Genomic DNA, 26,245 nt, shown 5'->3' on the forward strand with positions numbered 1-26,245 from the left:
TCTGATTCAGTAATCAGATGGATACTTGGAATCAGAATTTTGAAAATGCTGTTCAGGGATTTCTAGCCAACTATGTTTGGCAGCCACCAGCTTAAGCCATTTTCAACCCTCAATTTGGCAGGAATACGGTGGGATTAAATGAAAGTAACAAAGAAACCTATAGATCGGGAGTAGTTTTATGAGGAAGGGTCCTCGGAAGATACCATGTCCATCTCAGGCTTTACCCTTATTCATGTTTAGAATGTTTTTTAAAAAGTTAATTTCTAACATTTTATAACATTCTCGTGATCAATAGTGTTCTTATGATCACTGAACCTTAGAGCTGGGAAAGATCAAAATGGTGATTTTGCCTAGTGTTCTCATTTTTCCAGTGAGATAGAGTAAGTGACTTGGTCAGCATTATATTTTAGTAAGTCAAAGAATTGGAGCTATGATATGATTTTCTGACTCCATCCAACCAGTGTTCTTTATGCTATATCGTAACTTCTCACTACAACACAAACTTTTGATGTATCAGTACTAGCTTTGTTGATTTTCTGAAAAGTATTTAAAGTTATATATATATAATTAAAAGGCAATGCTCAATCTCTTATTCACTGTGTTATTTTTATATTTTTTTAGCGCAAAGGCCTTAAATGCTGTACTAAAGTTTTAGATCTTAGATTGGCAATGGATTTGAACTAACATCAGTTGCTCTGCAGTTTAATTAAAATGTGAAGGAGAGAAAGTTTGTTTAAATGTCTTGACTTTTGACATTTTGCTATAATGAAACTTGTGCCAAATTTCTGTATTGAAAATTGTGCAAATTATGTGATAAGCCTTAGATTTTCTGCTAAGAGCCCTCAGCTCTGTGATATGCACAACTGGATCCAAACTACTGAGATAAACACTGGAAGCCAATGCTTCCAATAGCAGTCCAAACAATGCCATCCTAACAGCATGCTGACAGTGTCAGAAAATTCTTCATTTTCTGCATTAAGAATATGGACAGTGGCAAGAATCCATGAAGTGGTAATAATATAAACAATTTGAAACATGAGTCATTCAGACTCCTTCTAAATATGCCATTCCCAAATATAGAGTTCTGTCTTGCTTAGATAGGAAGCCTAATTCGGACAGCAAGAACTATTTTTTCAGCTTTATTGAGGTATAATTGAAAGTGAAAATTGTATATAATTAAGGTGTTGATGTTTTGATATAAGTACACCTTGTGAAATGGATACCATAATCAAGCTAATTAACATCCATTACCTTACATAGTTACCTTTTCTTTTTTTCATGAAAGCATTTGAGATCTATCCTTTTAGCAAATTTCAAATATAATAATATTGAGGAATATACTTTTAAAACAGTGTAATTATAGATGCAAAAACATTTGTCAACTTACTTAGATCATAGAGCAAATAATCTAGCTATCTTGCACTGAACCAATCTATGGCAAATGTTGTACACATGGATGGAAAACACAATGCCTTATTGGTGATGGGGCTTCTCTAGGAAGAAGACTTCTCACCTGAATATCAAACAGCCATCGCAGAGAGTTCCTTAACATGCTTTCAATGGTAACCATGCAGATTACTTCTTTCCAGATGTCATGCTGGATATTTACAGGCTTCCCATTAGAATGTTACCCTCTCTTCCATGTTGCAGAGGTAGCAGTGTTTGATCTATCGTTGTACAACTCTTTAGTTTAGGTCACACACCTGTAACTATGAACTTAGCCATGAAGTTATGAGATTTTGGCCTAATTCTTACAGATTAATTCAAATGCACTATGGACACCAGGGATTAAAATTTATTGATAACACCTTACCAATTTATACTATAAACAACTATTTATTGGGTGTCTTTTATATGCCAGAGAGTGTTTTTAAGAGCTGAGGTTACAGAATTGAATAATCAAATATGTTTTGCCCTTGTGGAGCTTGGATTATAGTTGAGAGGCACTGTAAAATAAATAAATATATAACATATCCAGTGGTGATGAGTGCAATAGAGAGAAGGGAAGCAGAGTACTTGATAGGAAGTGTCAGGATGGTAGTGGGGTTTTACTGTATATATTGGTCAAGGGAAGTATCACTCCATAGGTGAGATTTAAACAGAAATCTAACAGGAGTGAAGGAGCAAGTCATGCAGCTATCCAGAGGAAGAGTGCCAGCTAGAGGGAATAGCAGGAGCAAAGGTTCTGAGAGAAAAACATTCATGGAACAGCAAGGAGACCAGTAGGTCTTGTAGTAGAATTAACAGGGATTAAAAGAGATAGGAGAAGTTGGTGTAGTTAGGGTTCAGATCTTCTGGAGTCTTAAAGACATTGAAAGGACATTGATTTTTGTCTGAGTGAATATGCGAATGTGACAGAAAAATGTTGACCAGAGGAGAGGTATGATGTGACTTATGTTTTCAATGAGACAACTCTTTTTGAATGAAGAACAAACTATAAGAGGCCAATTGTGGAAGCAGGGAGACTAGTTATAAGAATGCTGCAATGATCAAGGGAAAAGTTGATGATGGTGAAACTGGTGAGAAGTTATCAGATTCTGGAATAATTTGAAAATGGTGATTTGATGCCAGGATATTCTGAAAGACCAGATGTGGAGTATTAGAGAAAAAGAATCAAGAATGATTCCAAGATTTTTTGACTTGAAAACTTGGAGGATGGAGTTGTTCATTTAATGAGATGGATAAGTGAGTTAGAGATTTCTTTTTTTTTTTTTTTGGAGGATGATGACGATCAAGACTTCCGTTTTAGAATGTTAAGGTTGAGGTATCCATTAGCTGTCCTACTGAAGACATTAAGGAGGCAATCAGACATACATGTTGGGATTTCAGCAGGGGGATTTGCAGTTGAGATACGGATTTTGCATTCTTCTGGCTACTTAAAGTAGATGATCTTCAGATGATACTTAAAGTCATGAAACTGGATTAGATTCTTTTGAGTGAAGAGAAAGGGACTGAGCGTTATTAAACTCTGGGGCATTTCATTGCTTAGACATGGGAAAGATACAGAGAAACTAGCAAAGGAGACTGAGAATGAGTGACCATTGAAGCAGGAGAAAAACAAGACTCAGTGGTGTCCCAAGATCTGAATAGACCAAATGTTTCCTGAAATGGAAACTAATTAACTGATTCACGTTCTGCTAATGGACTAATAATATTATATTTAGAATAGACTAATTTTCCAGAAGCTAGAGAATTTTTATTACTTAGAGTCTTGGTATTGGAACGGGCTGTCCCTATATATGAAGAAATTGCTTCACAAATAAAAGTCTATCTGGAAAATGTTTATCTCTTCCAGAGGAGGCATTGCATGATTATGCCTTATAATCTCTGTAAAATGGAGCATTTGCAAAGGCCCCATTGCCCCATTTTAAAACAGTAAGAAGGTTTTCTTTCGTTATTGTGATCATAATATTATAGAATACTTAACTATGTGTCAATCATTGTTTTACGTAATTTACATTAAATATTAACAAGAACCTTAATCACTAGATACTATATCATCCCCAGATACATGAAGAAGAAATTGGATCATAAAGAGCTAAGAAATTTGCTGAAGGTCAGATGAAAATTGTTATATTCAGAATTTCAAACCCAAGAAGTCTGCCCCAAAGTAGCTTCCACCGCCAGACACTGCACTAAGCTGTACCCACTAAAGTGCACTCTGACCTCCAGGGCTCAGAATAGTCCAGTTGTCCACGTTGAAAAGAAGTTGTGTTTCTCTTGACTGTATGTCTGATTCCTCGGTTGGCTCACTGCTTTTTCTTCAGCAGTTTATGTTTCTGTCTTTGTGCTTGATGCAGTGCTGTAGTGATTCTGGAAGTTCTTTCGTCTGCCTTCTGGATTGTCGTCGTTTCAGTTCATCCCCCCATGTGGCAGATGCTGAGCATTCCATGTGCACGTCTGTTTCTCTTTCATAGCCGTTTCAGGACTACAGGGGGGCAGTAAAAATCATTTTGATGTCCTTGCATTGGGAAAGTTCCTATAGTTTGTTCAAGGAGTTGCCCTGCCATGTGATATGTGGTATCCCATTGGGCATGATTTTGGTGAAACTTCTCAAGACATACATAATTGTGGAAAGTTAAATTCACAAATTTATAAATGTTTAGAGGACCTTGTTTACAATTTTAGGATCTGAAGTAAGGGATTTCTCATGGTAGACTGGTAGAAAAAGATGTTGACATGTCCAGGACCTTTCTTATCCTAACAACGGATGTCCTGGAGGAGGACAATTCACATCTTTTATTCTCCCGTGAGTGGTACAGGGAATAAGCAATATTATATGTTTGATCTCATGCAGTAATCGTAACACAGGTACTATTTTGGAATTACTTTGCAAATAATCATATGGCTTTTTTAGGAGTCCTTCAGCTGAAAAATAGAATTCCAAATTTCATTACCTTTATGCAATATCAAAACTGAATCTAAGAACTTCTTAATATGGGCATTCTGCAGGGAAAAAATGATCATCTGTATTTTCTGGCAGATATTTCGTGTTTGACAGGACCAATAAATGCTTCCCTCATTTTTGTCCATCTGCCCGTATTCTGAATCCACTGACAAATAAGCATAGAAGATAGGTAAAATAAACAAACAAGAAAAAATAAACAAACGAGAGATAAACTAGGAGGTAAAGTAAGAGATAAAATAGACAAAGAAAAAAATAAACCTTCCTTAGTAGTAATTAAACTGGGGCATAGAATAGAGCTAGGGTGTGAGAACCGAATGGTTTGTCAGCAGTCTCATGCACCTATCTGACTCCAACCCTCAGTTGAGACTTTGTGAGCATTCATTCAGATAAAGTTCAGAGAAAAAAAGAGAAAAGAACTTACTGATTAAGGATTTTTAATATATTATATTCACCCAATTGAGAAATATGGAACAAACTTCTCCGAGAGGTAAAGTGAGTAAGAGATGGGACAAAATTAAAAGAGAGTTTATTTACACAGGAAACATGAGCTGGGGAATACATTTTTTCCTATCACAACAAGTATTCATTTTAACTTGTCTAGCAGAGAAACACATGCATAATTTTTGTTAAGGCTTTCTGAATCCATGAATGGCCATTCCTACTATTATAGTCCTGCAATGGTTGATTTTATGTGTCACTTTGCTGGGCTATGGTACCCAGATAGATGTCAAACATCAGTCTAGATGTTGCTGTAAAGCCATTTTTAAAGATGTGATTAACATTTAAGTCAGAGTGTGAGTAAATCAGATTATCCTCTGTAATGTTGGTGGGCCTCATTCAATCAGATGAAATCTTTAAGCGAAAAACCTGAGTCCCTTGCGGAAGAAGGGATTCTGCCTACAGACTGCCTTTTGCCTGAGGACTGAGACATCAACTCTTCCTGATTCTTCAGCCTGCCAGCCTGCCCTACAAATTTTTGACTTGCCAATACCCACAGTAACATGAGTCAATACCTTAAAATAAATCTATCTGTCCTATCGATCTACCTACCTCCCTATCCACCCATCCATCCATCCATTCATCCTATTAGTTCTGTTTCTCTGGAGAATCCTGCCTAATACAGGCTTATAAGGGTTGCTCCCACCCCAGATCTCAGGATACCTATTATATATACCTGGAAGCTAACCCTATCTTCTCTATTGTATTATAAACTCTTTAAGGACTGGGAGTTCATTATTTTTTCTTTGTATCCTTTGTAGAACTTAGCTATGTGTGATTATATCAAGTGTGATGTTTTACTCTTTGAAAATGTATATAGAATATTATAGAATATTTATCTGGTAGGAAATGTATGATTCAGCATGATGCACAAATTTGGCAAATGAAACATTAGGACTTTGAGTTCATAATGCTCAGTCCAGCAGTACATGGGGACAGGGCTGTGTGTGTCTAGGATGCAGAGTCAATTATTGGAAACTGGTAATTTTAGATAATAATTGTCAAAAACTCTTCCAGATGTAGAATATCTTGTGGACTTGAGGAATGCACATTCCTTGATGTACAAAAAATGCACTACTTTTTTCATTGTATATGGCTTATTTTCTTTTTTTCCCATTATGCTCTACATTTTACTACCTCTTTATTTTCCCCTCACATTTATTAATCAGCCTCTGTATGTATTTAAATGTTCATATATCCTTCAAGGTTCAGGTTAAATACAACTTGTATCATGAAGTCTTTCTTAATTTCCTCTAGCTGAAAATAATCTCTGTTGTTTCCGTTTCTCTTTAACTTTACTTCTCCTAAGTTTTAAAATTTCCAATTTTTATGTATATATTCATAATAGGAAGGCTCCATCTTCATCTTTGTAAATCCAGAACAACATAGAAGTAACTCAAATGCTGAAAAATATTTGTCAAAAAATTAACTGATTAGGGGGCCAGCACCATGGCCGAATGGTTAAGTTCCTTCGCTCTGCTTCAGCGGTCCAGGGTTTCGCCTGTTCGGATCCTGGGTGCTGAGATGGCACCACTCACTCAGGCCACACTGAGGAGGCGTCCCACATACCACAACTAGAAGGACCCACAACTAAAATATACAACTATGTACTAGGGGGATTTGAGGAGAAAAAGCAGGGGAAAAAAAAAAAAGATTGGCGTCAGTTGTTAGCTCAGGGGCCAATCTTTAAAAAAAAAATAAAGCTAACTGATGAATTCATATGCTGCTATGTGCCTCTGGCAATCTACATTTAGACACATAAAAATAGATCCTAAAGGGTTGGTAACTGAATCCAGGATTCATGTCTACTTTTTAAATATCTCTCAATGTATTGCTGGATGACTTCCATGATTTAAGTAGCTAGTATAACCTCTCTGTTCCTTATTTCTTTTTCCATTTGAAACAAAAGAAACATCAAGTTTTCTATTTACCTGATTGTGACAGTATCAAGAAGTTGGTGCTTTTACAATAATTGAACTGATACCTATGGACTTTTACCGCTAAAGCTGTTTGTGCTGTGGACTAGCTACACTTGTAACTTTACGTGGCTATAGCCTTAGTATCTGATTTACTGCTAACCATTATTTGGCCCACCATACTGTTTTGACCATGTGAATAGACGGTTTAGGGAGAGATTAATGTCAAGATGGAAAGACCAGATCAGGACCAACCAAATCTCATGATGAAATTATGCACCTACATTAATTACCTGGGCAGGTCTGCATTTTGTGTGAAGTTTCTTCCATTACTAGAAAGACAATAATAGTGAATTAACTAGTATTCTTTAAGTGTGAAACAAAGTGCATAATTCAAAGGTGACAGTGTGCTATGAAGACTACACTACACACACTTTCATCAATTATGGATCGATTTGATTGAGTTCGAAATAGAGATGGCTCCCTTCACCTTTATTGACTAACACTGTTTCTCAGCTAACTTGCAAGGAGACAAAGTAAATCTTTTAATGTACATTGGATCTCACATGTTAAATGCACTATTTCTTGTCTCAGTGTATTTATCCTAGAAGCTACTGTATTTGTTCTTAGTGAATGAAAGTTCCTTTTCATGTTTCTTTTCCTTATTTATTATGCAGATAATTATAACCTCTAAGAAGGAACATGAAGTACAAGAACACAGTTTGATCATTTTCTGGAAATTACACTAACACAAATGAGTAAATGAAATTGGATTTTTCAATTGCATAGAAAATGGCACAAACTTTAATGACCTTCTTATCTGAGTGAGGCACTTATTAAGGATTAGCAGTTTAAAAGAGCTTGAAAGTATTAGCCTCTGCAAAGGCTTTGGGAAGGGTAGATTATCAAGACATTTGCTCTGTATGTTTTTCTTCTCCATCCTAGATTGAGGGAATAATCGTGAGTAGGAAAATTTTCATATTTCCCCCAGACTCTCCGCTTGGGAGAATTTGACTCTTGGAAGTTGTAACTCTTCCAACAGCGATAGCACTTTTATAAACAGATTTTCTTAGGAAGATCCTGTCAGCTGCTAAGCAGGATTCACAACTACTTGCTAAATCCCACCCCTAGACAATTAGTTCTCAAGTGCCAACTGTAATGCCCTGTTAGTTAGAATACCGCAGCCAAGTTTACCTACCAGGGAGCATGAGGTTCCCTCTACCAACCGGGGATGGATCTTTGCCAAGCCACAATCCTGGCAGTTATGTTAGCCTCTCCCTTGATCTTAACCAGTTTGATTTCATATAAAAGTACAGCATAATTCTGGCACATAATATTGATTAAATATTCTTTCTTGGATCTACCGTAAAATGAGTGTAAGCCTTCTTTCTATTTGTATTTAGTGTTACAACCAAAAACTATGTTATTAAGACAGGTTACACTGTTCGACTTTGAATGGTTAATCATTTGTGGCAGTTGAAGAGGCTGCTTGGATAAATCATAATTTAGTCCAAAGAAAAAACATCTGGCCTGAGAAGCAGGAGGTCAGAATAAGAATTAAAAATGACTGTTGTGAAGCTGTCCAAGAATTTCCACAAGGTTCAGGGAGCAGGTACACCAGGGTTATTGGCAGGACCGATTGACCCACTGAAAATGCATGCCCATTTTTGTACCACTCTGTTAGCATTACCTAATAAGATAGTTAAGTGTCTACAGAATAAATGTGCTTCATTATTATGTATTGTGAGACGTCTTTTGCATTAGAACTCAGCTTGAATTGCAAACGGTACATCAGCAAGGTTGTGGCTGTGGAATGTATAAAGCTTACATGGTTGCAAAAGCACTGTCAGTGTATATTCTGCAGCACAGTTTGGTTCTGCATCATTCTATCGTAGTTTGGAAAAAGCTAAATTTTAATTTTCTCCCTAAGTTACTCGGGCAACACCATGGCAAATAAGACTATGAGAAGAAGGGGTCATGATACAAGTGATTTTGTGCACAAGGACTTCATTTCTTCACATCTATGCAAAACAATGACTGACACCCAGTAGATGCTAAATATATGGATAGATGATTGAATGATCACATATGACACATTACATGGACAAATTATCCATAATAATTTATCTATACATCTTAATTCTTTTATGGAGCATACATCTCACACTCAATTACATAATGTTTTGGCCCCTGTTGGATTTTAAATAATTTTATTAATATGTATGTACCTTTCCCAAATTGCAACACTGTTCATCTAAAATAGATGAAATGATGGTGTTTAAGTGTACAAACTTGTAACGAATAGTAAATAAGCAGTAGAGATCTAATGCACAGTATAATGACTATAGACTACCATATTGTACCATAATTAGGTAATGTGATAAATATCACTACAATAGCAATCATTTTACAATACATAAATATATCAAAATAACATGCTGTACACCTTAAATTCACACAATGTTACATGTCAAATTTATTCAATAAAAAACCCCACCGAAATAGATAAAATGAGGTTTCCCTCTCAATTTACTTTATGTATTCTAGTCAAGTAAATTATAATTATGAATACTCTGTCTGGAAACCAGAATTTGACCCAACTTTTCTATTAACATGTTGACTCCTAGTCTATTTACTTATTATTGTCCCCATCGTTTTTTTCAAATCTTCGTTCATTACTTAAACTCCCAATTACACTTCCATTTCTTATATTAAATATTTCTCTCAGGTAAATTGGCCAATTGCTAGCATTACCTCAAGAGTGAGCAACCAATCTCTCCCACCACAAGTAATTCATGTAATACCTCATAGTTTTCAGTTTACTGTTCCTCCTCTTTTAATAGTGCAGTTATACATGCATATACATATAACCACTTTCTTTCCTCAATTGCATTGATTATTACTACATTGTTATTCGTTAATTTTATTAAATAAATTTTAATGTTTACAATGTGGCAGGCATTTTGTCAGGAGACAAAGGTAGGTAACAGCTAATTCCCTACTCCTGAGAGTTCTCTCGTACCACGCAATTTCCTGTTTTCCATCACTTGCTGATTGTGCACAGAGCCTTTGCTCTAATCTTGGCATCTGTCAGGCCCCATTATGACCACCATTATATTGCGATTGTTATGGATGGGCATTTGGCATTCAACCTGCAGTGTCTCCATTTCCATATCATCTGCTTATTAGCTCTGTGATGTGCGGAGAATTATTTTACCTCTCTATTACTTAATAAATGTTACTTTAAAATAAAGATTATACAGGCTGGCGCTGTGGCATAGTGGTTAAGTTTGGTGTGCTCTGCTTTGGTGGCCCAGGTTCATAGATTTGGATCCTGGACATGGACCTACATCAATCGTCAGCCACGCCGTGGTGGTGACGCACATATGAAGTTGAGGAAGATTGGTGCAGATGTTAGCTCAGGGCTAATATCCCTCAGTAAAAAATAAAAAAGTAAAATAAAGATTATAGTAGTACCTATGTCACAGTGCTGTAGTAAGGATTTAATGACATGATACAGGCAAAGCTCAACATAGTACTTGGAATATTTTAAATGCTCAGTAGGGTTTCTTGTGTGTGGTTGCTTTCAAACATTTGAAAACAGTGAATCTAAATAATCATAATTGATGTTTTTGGACAAAGGACAGTGTAAGGGCTTTTAGATAATTTGGTGAGTATTTGCGTCTTGATTTTGTACTTATTTCTGATTTTTTGTGACTAAAGCACCATGTAAATATTATAAAAGTTAATATAGTCATTAAGATTAAGAATATTTGCTTTTAATGAATATATCCTACATATTATAAAATCTTGAATAAAATTTACAAAAAAATTTACAGCCACATTTGGCAGCAGTAATGACTAGAAATCTTGGATTTTATTTTACATGACTCATGTAAACAATTAAAAAGAAAACTTAGGATAATGGCATGCTTTTTTTACTCCAAGAAGACTAAGTTTAAGTGCTATTTACTTACAGAAACTTTGTAATATAAACGTTCAAATGTCTGAAGAAAATGTCTAAGATAGTGGCTTTACTATTATAAGTTGTTACTCTTATTTTTATTTTTTAGGAATACACAATAGATATAATTTTTGCCCAAACCTGGTTCGACAGTCGTTTAAAATTCAATAGTACCATGAAAGTGCTTATGCTAAACAGTAATATGGTTGGAAAAATTTGGATTCCTGACACTTTCTTCAGAAACTCAAGAAAATCTGATGCTCATTGGATAACAACTCCTAATCGTCTTCTTCGAATTTGGAATGATGGCCGAGTTCTATATACTCTAAGGTAATACTGTTTTTTAAAAAAAGATGTAGTTGCTCTAATTTATTTTCATTACCAATATGTGATTACCTCATAAATTTCCCTCTTTCAAAGTTGCAAAGTAAGAAATACGGAGCTCCTTTCATACCTAAACTCTAAAGTGGTAGAATATTTTAAAAACATTTGTTTAAGCTCAGATTACTAGTATGTGAAAAGGACTAAAAGCAAAGAGAAAAAAAAACCTTTGATTTCCCTCCTTTGAAGCAGAAGAGGTAGTGGCATGAATATGATGGTTTCAATTGATAGTGCAAACGATTGACGGAGATTTTCTCTAGGAGCCCATCCTGCCATAACATTTAAAACACTTTGATTTTCAATGATGTAAAACATCCTAGGAAAGGATTAAATGAAGGTTGATGTATAAGATTCAAGTTTATTTAATTCATTCTCTTGAACATATCTGCTTATTAAGAATCATCCTTAGAAAAATTTTTATGATAAAGAGAAAAGATCACCATACTTAACCATGTACACTCTGTTAATCTGTGTGTGTGTACACATGTGATTGTTGAGATCCCAAAGGATGAATTTTTAACTGTAAACACAGAGATCATACTGAAATGTGTGATCTCTACATAAGATGCCTACAGAGGCATCTTAATTGGCTGGAAAGGAAAATGTTAGAATGTTTTACTCATTTATGAATGTTATGATATTACCACTTAAGACTTGGAGACTTATTATTATTTCCTAGTACATTGCAGGTCAAAATCATGTTTAAAAATTAGACAAAACATTTTTAATGTTTGAAATTACTTCTTGTTATTTAATATTTATTTTTCCGTCTAAATAGATTGACAATTAATGCAGAATGTTACCTTCAGCTTCATAACTTTCCTATGGACGAACATTCCTGTCCACTGGAATTTTCAAGCTGTAAGTGACAAAATGCTTAATAATTTCATAGAATTTTAGCCTCAGACACTGTTTATTTAAAAATGTAAAATGAAATGAGATAGAAGATTTATACAATTTTCAGAAGTGTGGATTATGTTCAACTCTTTTAGAAAAAATACTTGCTTTTAAATTAAAAAGTGACAATAAATGCATAGTGAATGTATATATTTTATTATATCATTCTTTACTAATCTTAGATTATCCAAATGCCCTTTTCCTATTTTGATTAAATAAAGTACTTTGAAAATAAATTGTGTTCAAATGTTTTCATATGCCATGAATAAGTTTATTCAAAGTTTGTTCATCTTCCTGGAGGCAAGATTTAACTTTATTTCATTGGATTTTAAAATATAATTTATAAGTTGGTTTGGTGAAGAGTATTTACTATGTTAATAGCAAATATTAGAGAAGACTTCAATGAATTGGAAAATCCAGGGTAGAAATAAGTTTATTTTATTCAAAAGGATACATAAAACAGAGAAATTATTAGAGCTAAACAATTTGTATACAAAAACCTGGTATTTTGTTCCAAGGAAATAGTTACAGTCTTTCTATATAAATGCCAATTTTATTTTATATTCCCAATCTATTTACCCTCACATGTATTTTTATAAAAATATTTTTCTAGATAACATACCATTGAGCAAGTCTTGAAAACATGTAAAATGAGTTTTAAAATAATATTACCTATATCCATGAATTGCCTAATGCTATTTTCCTTTTATTGAAATTCAATTTTTTTCATATATCACATTCTAAAATCTATTCACAGTAGATTAGAAGTATCATAAGTTTTATCCTACTTCACTTACAAAATTCCCAATACCTCTTGCTGACCTTTATTAACAATTTTCTTAACTTTTCTAATGATTTTTGTCTCATTAAAATGTCCTTTTTAATTCATAATCTCATATGTCACTGGTTTGATTTTCTAACATTAGCTTCTCAGTAAATAAAGCAGCCACATCACAACAAAGACTTGATTAATAGGAACACTTGAGGAATAGTTGATATGCGAATATTTGAAGATGTAGCAATTATTATACTGTCCTCTAGATACCACGTCGAAGCTCTTGGCATGATATCTCTTTAGTTTTGACTGTCTTATTGGGAATTAATATTTTATCCTGATGAGTGCAACTGGGTGTCACTGACATAAACATTTGAGTCATAGCTGACTTTTTCATGCACTCCATATGGGTCCAGTAGAGAATTAAACCTTCTACGTCTAATATTTCACAATTGTAATTGGAAGATTTCATTATGGCCCCCATTTTAAAAGTCATTGTCATGAGATTTAGGGTAGTTAAGTAACTAGCTCACCATTTTTGTTTGTGCCAGCACTCCTATATAATTTAACTATACTCTATTACCTCTATAATAATAATAAAGAGTGGGAATTATGGAAAAACAAGATGGTTTAACCTCTAGAGAGCAAGAGAGAGAAGTTTGAAAAATGAAAGAGAAAACAGATCCTTACACAGGTGACAGCTGTTTCATTGCAGGGCTGATAATCTTATTGAAATCTTCTCAAAAACATTTAAGTGGTCACTAGGAAGGAATTTTCAACCACAAAAATCCACATAAAAAGTTGAAGCCAGGGGCTGGCCCCGTGGCCGAGTGGTTAAGTTCACGCGCTCCGCTGCAGGTGGCCCAGTGTTTTGTTGGTTTGAATCCTGGGCGCGGACATGGCACTGCTCATCAGACCACGCTGAGGCAGCGTCCCACATGCCACAACTAGAAGAACCCACAACGAAGAATACACAACTATGTACCGGGGGGCTTTGGGGAGAAAAAGGAAAAAAAAAAAAAAGTTGAAGCCAGAAAGAAAGAAGTTTTGTAGCCAATTTGACCTGAGGACATTTACCAAACAAGGTAAATTTGAGCTTTGATTTTAGCAGCATTGTGGATTGGAAATTTGAAAGAACATAATTTCTACACACAGCTGGGTTCCAAAAGGCTGGGCACTTAAGGTAAAATGAAGAAGTGCTCCCCATACACCTATACAAGCACGCACAACCACTAAGGTCTAAAAAGGAAAGTTGCCTCTAAAGGGAAAGAATAAACTAACTCCTTGAGAGGATTGAATCACAAGCCCACCCCACATGGACTTGCAGCTCAAATTTCCTTTACTTCATTGGTCCAAAGGGCCTTTGTGGATTTCCCTGTCAAGTGGCAGAAACTAAAACATATCCCTGTTGAAATAATGCACCTCCATTCTAGACAGCTACAGAGAAGGCAAGATTATTTTCAATACAGATAACTAACACAGGGCTAGTATCCAGAATACAGACAGAATTCAGACAAAAAGAAAGAAAACCCAATAAAATAGTAGGCAATTGTACAAGCAGTCCTCCAGAGAAAAAAACCAAGAATCTAATAAACATGAAAAAATTGCTGGGTTTCATTTATAATTGGTAAAATATGAAATAAAATACATTCTACAGATCAGTATAATAAAGAAGACTGTCCACATCAAGTTTAATGAGAATATGGGGCCCCATATACTTTCACACTGTGGCTGGTGAGAGAGATGAGATTGGTATATTCTTTATGGAAAAAAGACTGGCACTGTCTCATAAAATGGAAATTATATGTAACCCATGACCCAGCTATCCCACACTTAGGTATATGGCCCAGAGAAACCTTTGCATATACATGTTTTATGAGGCATGTACAATAATGTTAATAGTGGCAATGTTAGTAATAACCAACAGGAAACATTACAAGTGCCCATAACAGTAAAATTGATAAATAAATTTTATTACACCTTTACAATGGAACAAATTTACTACAGCTACATATAATAGCATAGAGGACTATTATAAATATGATATTAAAAGGAGTAAGATACAAAATACTGCATCCAGTATGGCAACAATCAAATAGTGTTCAAAAAGTACCTAAATTAAGCTATATCTTTTAGAAATGTATATCAGAAAATCTATAACAAAAAAAACAAGGGTGAGATTATCACAAATCAGGTTAGTAGTTACCTCTGGTTGGGAGGGAAAATACTATATTGGAGTGGACATATAGGTTTTCCTGGAAGCTAGCAAGGTTTTATTTCTTGATTTAAGTGGAGTTACGTGAATTATTATTTTTTGGTCATCGGATGATTATTCTTTAAACTATACACATAAATTTTATACAGTATTTTCTATACTTGACATATAATACAAAAATGAGAATAAATTTCAAAGAATTTGTCTTTGGATAATGTTGGTATTGCAAGAGTAACAGATTTGGATCCTGCTAATGTACATATCTTTATTTTAATTTTTTATCTAGATGGATACCCTAAAAATGAAATTGAGTATAAGTGGAAAAAGCCTTCTGTGGAAGTGGCTGATCCTAAATACTGGAGATTATATCAGTTTGCATTTGTAGGGCTACGGAACTCAACTGAAATCTCCCACACGATATCCGGTAAAAAGGAAATGCAAATCAGTGACGAATGCTGGCATCAAATGGCACTTGTATTTAAACCTGCAGATTGTAATCTATACTTTTATATATTTTATACCCCAAATAAAACGTATTTCTTTTTTTCCAGGGGATTATATTATCATGACAATTTTTTTTGACCTGAGCCGACGAATGGGGTATTTCACTATTCAGACCTACATTCCATGTATTCTGACCGTTGTTCTTTCTTGGGTGTCTTTTTGGATCAATAAAGATGCAGTACCTGCAAGAACGTCACTGGGTATGACATGTAATATTATGCTATAATGTCATAGGACTTTTAACAACATTTTAATGTGATAAAAGTTTATGGTTTAATATAGTAGAAATATTCCTTTAACTACAATACGGCAAAAATTGACATACTCTAGTACAATATGATGTTGGAATGAATATATGAAAAACAAGTAAAAATAGAATTGTAAAGAACTTGAAATTTCAGAAAAATTTTTATTTTTCCTGCTAATAGAGGTCGAGAAGCATAAATACACATCAAGAATTAACACATGAAAATTACACATAGTCCCTCAGTCTTAATTCAGTCAATATTTTTAATCACTTTTCATCAAGATTCTATTTTTTAGCTGAATGATTAATAGCCAGCATTTATTGACTAGTGTGTGTTTAGAAGGCTTTGAAATTCTCTGCTTTTACAATGGTGCTGATGAAGAGTCGACTGCCTAAAGGGCAGGTTGCTGAAAGGAACAAGAAGATCCGGGCTTCTGCAATCTATAAAATGTGTCATTAGTCTGTGAATATTTTGAAAGTTGCCTGTACAATAACGCTGATTAAAAGAGTAATTTATAATTCATGCTTGATAAAATAGACTCTTGTTTTCTTTCTTTAGCAATTCATAGCAATAATCAAAATCATAAAAGAAAATGTATGTAATTACTATACATTTGTTTAAAAGAAAATGACAACTTACTTCCATGTATTTGTATATATAGACAACTTATTGATCAATTGATTCATTCCCAAGACAAGAATCACACTACTGATAATTGTGTCTTAAAAAACATGAAGAAAGTTGGGACAATTTCTGTTTTCAACAGTAAAGAGGTTTTCATGTGGTTTCCATGATAGCTGGTAAATAACTCCATTTAATAAATATAGTAAAATGCAAATCACTTAAAAGTAGCAAGGTAAAGCCTGAGGCATCTAGCTCCGTAATTGGAAATGCAGTTTCTTTGGGAGTCTAAACAGAGGTGTAGACACAGCTCGGGGACAAAATGCACTCAGACCTCGTTTCATTTCCTACCATTGTCTCAAATTATTTTATGTTCCAAGGTGAATAAATTATTTTAGTTTTTTTGTATGCTACTATGAGTTATGACTTAAAAATTGTATTTTTTAAACATTATTCTCGTATTTTTTCCCAGATAGAATTTGAATGGATTATTTCTATCATTAGGTTTCCATGAAGCCAAAAACCATATGCCATAGTGTCGTGAAAGAGAATAGCCAATTATGGAATTGTATTTTTGCATGAATTCGTATTTTTTAGTATTAGCATATCAACTAGAAGGATAAGGTGTATATATATATATATATATATAATTGAAGGACAATTGCCTGAGCTCATTTATTCAACATTGCATTTTAACAAACATTCATCAAATGCTTTCTATGAAACAGGCAGAGTTTTAGGTGCTGTAGTGTTAACAGTGGACAAAAGTTGTAAAACCCTCATGTTCATGTTAAAACATAAAACATTTATGTTAGTGGGATATACGGGTAATGTACAAATCTAAAAAGCATATAGTAAAATGTCAGTGAGTAGTAAAGGCTATGAAGAGAAAGCAAAATGAATGGTTAGAGAACGGCAGGGGATGTGGGTGGATATGATGTTTGCTGTATTATCTCGTGGAGTCAGCCTGGATCTCTCTGAGGAGATGGCAGAGACCTGATGGAGTGTGGGAGCTAGCCTGGTGTCTACCTGGTAAAAAGATAGTCCAGGCTGGGAGAACCACAAATTTCTGAAGAGGATTCTTCCTTGCATGCCATGCTTGAGAGTCAGAAAGAAGACAATGTGGCTAGAGGTGACTGAGTAGCAGTAGAAAATGAGATTGGAGAGGTGGCCAGTAGTTAAATCATGTCAGTTTCAGTAGGTCATTTTAAAGAGTGGATTTTCTACCAAATGTGATGGGAGACTATTGCAGGACTTTGAACAGGGGAAGCCACGGAAGAAATATCAATGAGTCCTTTTAAAATCCCAAATATTTTCTTATTTTTGTGGACTCAGAGATATTTTAATAGGAAATCCACCATGTTCTTTTTAAGCTGAACTCTGTCATAATAATTACTAAATTAGAGAGGGGCCAGCCCGGTGGCATAGTGGTTAAGTCCACATGCTCCATTTCAGAGGCCCAGGGGTCGCTGGCCTGGACCCCAGCCATGGACCTACGCACCACTTACCAAGCCATGCTGTGGCAGGCCTCCCACATTATAAAGTAGAGGAAGATGGGCACGGATGTTAGCTTAGGGCCAATCTTCCTAAAAACAACAACAAAAAAAACTAAAGAAATAAATGTCTAGAAGCTAAGTTCTGCTTTAGTTTTCCTTACTTTATGAAATAGAAATGTAGTCATATTTTAGTAAAGTGAAATTTAATACAATAATTGATAATGAAATCAAAGCTTTAAGATTTTTTTTGTTGGGATGGAACATAATTATGGCAGCTAGGAATATCTTTGGAAATCTACCTTTGTCTGACTATGAGAATGTTGTGATTTACTAAGTTATCAGAAAACCAGTATACAAAGCAAGAAAGAGGGAAGACTAGTGTTCACTGAGATTATTCAGCACTTACTATATATGCAAAGCTTTTTAAATATAGCACTGTTTTAAAAATAAGCGAAGCAAAAACTGTCAGGAATAATGGGAGAAATAGACAAATCTGAAATCATCACTGGACATTTTAATACTCTTTCTCATTCGTTGATGAAGAAATGAATACACGAAAAAAATCAATTAATTGTAGAAAATCTGAATGAAATTATCAACTACTTGACCTGACTGATGTTAATGGAACACTACACCCAACTACAGAATGCATGATATTTTCAAGAGCATATAGAACATTGACCAACATCTCAATAAAATTCCAAAAACTAAAATTTTCCAGAGTATTTTTCTAACCAAAACGAAGTAAATTAAAAATCAATAAAAGTAATATAGACAATAATTTATTTGGAAATTTAAAAATGACCTTTTAGATGCCCCTTGGGTCAAATAATAATCAAAAGGGAAATTAGAAAATATTTCAAATTGAATTTTAATAAAAATTTAACATAAATATTTGTGAGATGCAGGTAAGGTGTTGCATAAAGGAGAAATTATAGATTTAAAATGTTAATATTAGAAAGGAAGAAAGACTTAAAATCAGTATTCCAGGTATCCACTTTTAAGAACAAATAAGTAAAATAAATACCTTTTATATAAATTTATTATAGTACCAAATAAGATATTACCGTGCCAGTTTTTTTAGATGGGAGGCACAGAGGAGTTAAGAAACTTCTCTAAAGCCACAGGGCTAACAGACGGGAGCATCAGAATTTGAACCTAAATTTGCCTTCATGACTCCCAAACCATCATACCTGTGTCATCTTTAAGTTTTTTTTTCAACCCTAAGTGATGATGAAAATAAAAAGATAGGCATGTAAGAAGAATTATTAGGGCACGTTTCAACAGAGACGAGGAAAAGAGGTGGCTATTGCCTTCGTCATCCCAAAGAGACCCTTTCTATTTTTATTTTCATCCCAGGTATTTCCACTCTATGAATAATTGGCGAAATTAATAGTCATCTGGCATTTTATTGAGTACTTTTTAGAGAGTAGACAATTACGTTCATGGGGCCATATTGCATGTGACAAAGAATGAGAATTATGGCAGTTTAGATAAGAAGAGATAAAGCATGTGCAACTGTGAGTTGGGAGGCTAAAACTAGAAGAGTTAAGAACGGCAAGAAGGCCATGGGTAAAGAGAAACAGACACCCCCAAGGATATACACATAGGGCTGGGGCCGAGGGTGATATCCTAATTTTATATGCTGAATTCTTCAAAATATGAAGATTTCCTCTGTGCTTTTAAAATCTTCCGTTGATGTAATTTTGCCTGTTTTCCTTACTTAAACTTTGAGATCAAAAAATAGGTTTAATTCAAGTTGCTGTGTAAGAAAACACTGTACTAGTTTGGAGTAATTTTAACCATGTGTGGCAGAAAACCTCAAATCACCATAGCTTAAATTAGGTAGAGGGGTGTTTGTTTTTCACTTAAAAAGTCCAGAGGGAGGAAGTCAAAGGGTGACTTCAGTGGGAGGGACTCAGGCTCCTTGGAGCTTTCTGCTGTGTTGTGAGTGATTTTAATTCTCATGATCATCTAATTTTCTAAGGTGGCTGCTGGTGCTGTGACCATTGTATTCCAGCAGAAAGCTATGAGAAAGAGAGAAAGGAGCATTTCCTGTCTCGTTAATGCCATCTCTATTTTTTAATTGAGAGATAATTGATGTATAACATTATATTAGTTTCAAGTGTACAAAATACTTATTCAATATTTGCATATATTGTGAAATGATCACCACAATAAATCTAGTTAGGGTCCATCGCCATACATAGTTACAAATTTTTTTTCTTGTGATGAGAACTTTTAAGATCTACTCTCTCAGCACTTTTCAAATATGCAATACAGTATTATTAACTATGATCACCATGCTATTCATGATTTATTTATTTTACGACGGGAAGTTTGTACCTTCTGATTCCCTTCAATCGTTGTTAACGCCATCTTTCAGACACGTTGTTTACATCCTTGTCTTAATCCTCCTTGGCTAGATCTCAGCCTGCGGCCACACATAGCTGAGAAAGGTGACAAAGAAAGTTGTTCTTCCAGACAGCCACATGCCAGCGAAAAAGTGGGTGGTCTGTTACTAGGAAGGGAAGGATGGGTACGGGGAGTCAACTACTTGCGTTCCACTGAATTTAGATGATTAAAACTCATACAGGGGCCAGCCTGGTGGCTTTGCAGTTAGGTTGGCATGTCCTGCTTCAGCAGCCTAGGGTTCGCTGGTTCGGATCCTGGGTGCAGACATGGCACCACTTGGCAAGCCATGCTGTGGCAGTCGTCCCACATATAAAGTAGAGGAAGATGGGCATGGATGTTAGCTCAGGGCCAGTCTTCCTCAGCAAAAAGAGGAGGATTGGCAGCAGATGTTAGCTCGGGGCTAATCTTCCTCAAAAAAAAAACCAAAACCAAAACCAAAAAACTCATACAGACACAAAGAGCACACTGAACATAATGTAGCTATGGTTACCGGCACTTTAATTTTTTTTGTAAATCACGAGTAATCACATCCTTTTGTTTCCATTGTTAATTTCCACTCATAATATTGCCTAATCCCGTGGAAGAGTAAAAATAGTCTGTTAAGTAATTTTCCAACTTCTGGTTTTTTTTTCCCTCCCTCCACAGGTATCACTACAGTTCTGACTATGACAACTCTGAGTACAATCGCCAGGAAGTCCTTACCTAAAGTTTCTTATGTGACTGCGATGGATCTCTTTGTTTCTGTTTGCTTCATTTTTGTTTTTGCAGCTTTGATGGAATATGGCACATTGCATTATTTCACCAGCAACAAAAAAGGAAAGACCACACGAAACAGAAAGCTAAAAAATAAGGCCTCGGTACGTTAAAAATCTCTATTTTTATAAACAGCAACTCACTATTAGAGATACTGTTTTAAATACTCATGTTATATTTGCTTAAAGTGATACGGACGCTTGAGGTACCCTGGCAAAAGATAAATAAAATTAAGGTGTAACTGGAGACCCTAGCATTGCCCACCAAGAAAAGAGTATTTATATTTCTGCTTAGGAAAGACTCTCGGACCACCCATGTAAAGAGTGGCTTCTTATGCTGTAAATTTTCCCCAAGCGGTAGATTCTTTGGACCTAAAAAAATTATTTAAGATCTCTCTTTGATCCTATTTTTGTGTTAGGATTTGCACTTTCAACAAGTGGACCACAAAACAGAGATCTCTCTTTAATGTTAGTGTTGAGCTATGTTCGAAAGTCATAGCTATAAAAATTTTTTTGTTTTTTATATATTTGTATGCTCTTACTCCCCCTTCCCAATCATATATTTACCTTAACTTATAGCACATCAAATTGGTATATTAGAATTGATTCTATTGCTTCTAAGATACGTAAGTGTTGAATGATTGACTATAATTTCTTGTTATAATGGTAATTATAACAATCTTAAAGTAATATCTTACACTTACTATGTATGCCAGGCATGTCTCTAAGTATTTTACATGTGTGATTTCATTTATGCTCATACGAATACAAATTCAGTAATTTACACAAGGACGGCCCTAGGAAGTGAAGGGTCCAGGTCTTCTTTGGTGTCAAAACTTAAGCTTTGTATTTCCTGTTCTCATAAGACTCAGAAAAGTAGCTAACTGTTTATCTGATACCAACAACGAAGGCATTTTATTGCTGATTTTAGTAATTATTTTAAAAAAATTTGTTCCAAAATATCCAAATAAATGAGAACGTATAAAACAGCTATGTGTGAGTTGTAAACTTGTAAACCTACCGTAGTGTGTATATATTGAGACATAGAGTTTTCCATGTTAACTCCTAACTTTGTAAGTTTTAGGATTCTCTTTCCTCCCTTCCCCCATTTTTCATTAGTTTCTTCATAAAACTTTGACATACTTTTAAATTATATTTTACTTTTCATGTTATACTCCAGGACCAAACCCTTGTATACTTACTTTAAGATTGCCACAGTATTCCAAGAAGGCAGAGAACATTGCTGGCACATTCGAGACTTACATTGTACAATTACCCTGTCACTCTCTCGATTTGACACTATTTTAGCTTATCCATAGGACATATTATGGCCCCTGAATAGACAAACCATCAGAAGGCAATTATTTCAACTTTAATATCCATTTGCTAAATTTTTAAATAAAGAAAAACACAGGTTTTCTGCTATTTTCCTCTGATCAAAGTCTAGCATCCTCTCTGAATTTTCCATTTCATCATTTACTCATCTATAGCTGTGTTCAACTACTGCCTTGAAAATTTTGCTTTTGGAAATTGTGAATGAAAATTTTTGGAGTAAAAATAATTCACTTTAAAATCCAGGCTGTGTACAATCTCACATGGATTCTCTAATTTCATTCTATGAATATATAATGTCTGTACTATTATTACATTAGCTAAGGGCACTCAACCAATAAGTGGCTACACTAGGACTGCAGCTGATTGGTTTGAGTCCAGATCATGCACTTGCAACCACGTTACCAGACGTTGCATTTACTCAGAAAGCTGAAACATGGGAGTGCAAACTTTAAAATTATGATGTTTATTTAGTCATTCATTCATCAAATATTTTTAACAATACCCATGTTCTAGACACTGTTCTAGAATAAGTATTTAAGAAAAAAAAATCTATATGTCAGTATTTAAAATTTAGCATCAAGCTCCAGAAGCAAAATTCTAAAGATGAAAAATTAAGGAATAAAAATTAAATGAGAACGTTGAAGCACCAAATTGCAACTATCAGAAGTTAAATAGACTACGCAGGTCCGAAAAATGTTTCCTTTAGAGCCATCCAATATAAAATTCTATCGTCTTTTCTTTCTGTTCAGTTATGTGCTTTATGAGCTCTTTGGATACTAAATGAAACTGAGTGAAAAACTGGGATCGCTAACCAAATCTGACTCACTGCCTGGTTCAGTGGTCATACGGTCTTGCTAATCAGGTAAATCAGGACGAACTTTTATGAAGAATAGACAGTTCTGCTTGCTGTTGTCTCAAATGGTCTACTTAAAGGGCTTTGTGGAATCTGTGTTTTTCTTCTGTTCCAGCCAGGACAGTCAAATGGACAATCTAAATACATAAATCTTGCAGCATCTTGCCTTTACACCTGTTTCAATTGTTTGTGAGTTTATCTTCCTCCCTCTCTCTCTCTCTTCCTCTTTCTCCATGCTTCCATCTCTCCACTTTCTTTTATAGGCTCAAAATTCTGAGTAGTTTAAAATCCAGCATTTTCCCTTTTCTTCTCTAAACTATATACGGCAATAGGTCAGGACCAAAGACCTTGACTAGAGTCACTGAAGGGTCAATATGTCTGTTATTAAGCAAAACTAAAACTCCCTTCTTGACCTCTCTTTGACTGCTTTACTGAGAATCCCAGAGCACTCCAATTTATTTTCTTTAGGAAGAGGTGGTATTTGAGCACAATAGACTTTTAGCTTTAATGAACCCTCTAGAAGAGCATAAATTAATAAAGATGCTTTCTACCTTACTTTCCACATGATATATTGGACCCTTTCTCTCTCTTTCCTTTTCTTCCTCACTCTCTCCTTCTCCCTCTCATCCCTTCCTTCCTTCTGGTCTTCCTTCTATCCTTTTTCTCTTATTTCTTCATTTCTTTCTTTTTCATTTTTTATTATAAATGTCAATGAAATTTTGACTTGGTCCATATTTCCATTTAATACATTTTATGGTGTTCTTATTTCTATTCATTAAGAATATGGGGGCCGGCCTGATGGTGCAGCAGTTAAGTTCTCACATTCCACTTCGGCGGCCCAGGGTTCACCAGCCCGGATCCCAGGTGCAGACCTTCACATCCCTTATCAAACCACACTGAGGCAGGCATCCCACATATAAAGTGGAGAAAGATGGGCATGGATGTTAGCTCAGTGCCAACCTTCCTCAGCAAAAAGAGGAGGATTGGCGGTGGATGTTAGCTCAGGGCTAATCTTCCTAAAAAAAAAAAAAAGAATATGATTCAGGTATGTTTGTTTCAATATCTATTTTCAAGATAATCTAATAAGTTAACTATGCTGGAGCATGGAATCAAGATCCTTTATGGAACAGATAAAGATCACAGAAGAGCAATTGTGGTCAACCAACCAACTAAAGAATAGTTCATGTTGAAACTCAAATATGCAGCCCATAGCGGATTAGAAATCTCAGAAAACCATGTTACACTATGTCAGGGGCCCAATATATCCATTTGAGGATAGAATTTATGTGAAATCTCTCAATTTAAACTGTAAAATGATGGAAATTTATTTTGCCAACCAGGGACTAGGCACTTTGGAAAGAATAATGATAAAATGTATTCTCTGCTTTCAGGGGTCTTTAAATGCAGTTGTGAAAAAATACATTAGAAACATAAATGTAAGGTAATAAAGTATAATACAAATAGTTCAGTATAAAAATCAAAAGTAAACAAAGACATTATAAGGGAATTAACAATTAGATGACTGGTTTCAAATACCTTTTCAGAAATAGAATACTTCCTATAAAGAATATAAATAAAAATTATTTTTAAAGGAGATGTTCCTATTGAAATAGAGACAGGTACTACAAAGTCTGACTTATTTGGCCTATCTTTTGCACCGAGGAAATCTTGAGACACCATGTATTAAGGTCTATGAAACACCGACTTAGCAAGCACACAGTGTTGAGAAGAGGCTATGTCACAGTGGGCCCCAGTGGAGTGGGGTGGCTTTCTTTCATTTCAAGTGTAAATAGGGTATTCAAAAAGCGCGTAAACTAATTCTTCCAAAGGGAATGTGACAGAGAAAATTACAGAGAAAGTGTGACATTGTTGAAGTAGATCTTTGAAGAATGAGTTGCAGTTTTCAGGAGAACAAATTAGGAAGAACATTTAAGACAGAAGGAACCATGTGAGCAGAGTTGAGCCTTACACGTGAGAATAAACAGTAGACTGGTATAAGTCCCAAGCTGTGTTGCCCAATACAGTAGCAACTAGTCATATATAGCTAGGTTGCTTCATTTAAATTAATTAAAATTAACCAAAATTTAAGATTCAGTATCTTAGTACCGTTAGTCACATTTCGAGTGGTCAATAACTACATGTGACTAGTGGCTACCATATTGAACAGTACAGATAGAGAACATGTCTATCATCACAGAAATTTCCATTGAACAGTGCTGATCTAGAAAATAGGAATCATAGGAAGGAAAATAGCCCAGGTTTATGATAGAAAAATGGTTTATGGCCAAGATGTAGAAAATCTCCAGTACTGTGTAAGAAATTTAGGTTTTGTCCTGTCAGCACTGGTAAGCTGTGTATGTTTTTAAGTAAGATGACATTTTTATATATGTTTTTGAAATATAATCAGAAGTAGCATAGTGTATACACTTGAATGGCAAAAGAAGCGAGGAGATAAATTTGGAGACTATTGCAATAGTTCAAGAAGTAATATACGACTGAGAGCCAGAACCAGCACATTAGGGTGGAAATAATGTGTGGAAGGGTTTGTGTTTTTGCTTTTTGTTTCTGCTCACAATCCCTGCAAAGACAAGAGCTTATTTTCAGCCAGTTGCATACCTATATGAATAAACATTTGCCTACCTTTCAGAGTACTGAAATAATGAGAAGCTATATCAATATACTTTTTCACAAATTATAGACCTCCCTTCCTATAATAGTATTTGGCAAAGTTCCCAGGAGTGATCATTTGATCTCGGTAAAATGTGAAATACAGCAAGAATGTTATTTAAATGACTTTAAAGAGTCAGTGGATGTAGGATGTTTTCAACAGATAGAGTAGCCATTTAATATCACTTATAACAATGGTCATGTAACGCTCCTCTCGAGGCGTGTAGGTCTCCCCAACAATAGCTCTCCTTCTACCTTGATTTCCAAATAACACTCCTTCATATTTCTCTTCCTACTGAA

General features: G+C 34.9%; 1 protein-coding gene across 1 annotated transcript in view; it reads left to right on the forward strand.

Moving 5' to 3' along the window:
• The window catches only part of LOC124232981 (gamma-aminobutyric acid receptor subunit gamma-1), a 68,446-nt gene that overhangs the window by 37,208 nt on the left and 4,993 nt on the right, over positions 1 to 26,245 (forward strand). The window contains exons 4-8 of the mRNA XM_046649963.1: positions 10,896 to 11,116; positions 11,946 to 12,028; positions 15,341 to 15,478; positions 15,606 to 15,758; positions 20,984 to 21,195. Coding sequence (XP_046505919.1) covers positions 10,896 to 11,116; positions 11,946 to 12,028; positions 15,341 to 15,478; positions 15,606 to 15,758; positions 20,984 to 21,195 — 807 coding nt within the window. The remainder of the gene's footprint in view (positions 1 to 10,895; positions 11,117 to 11,945; positions 12,029 to 15,340; positions 15,479 to 15,605; positions 15,759 to 20,983; positions 21,196 to 26,245) is intronic.

Source organism: Equus quagga, unplaced genomic scaffold (assembly GCF_021613505.1).
Source record: "Equus quagga isolate Etosha38 unplaced genomic scaffold, UCLA_HA_Equagga_1.0 146_RagTag, whole genome shotgun sequence".
NCBI classification, from domain to species: Eukaryota; Metazoa; Chordata; class Mammalia; order Perissodactyla; family Equidae; genus Equus; species Equus quagga.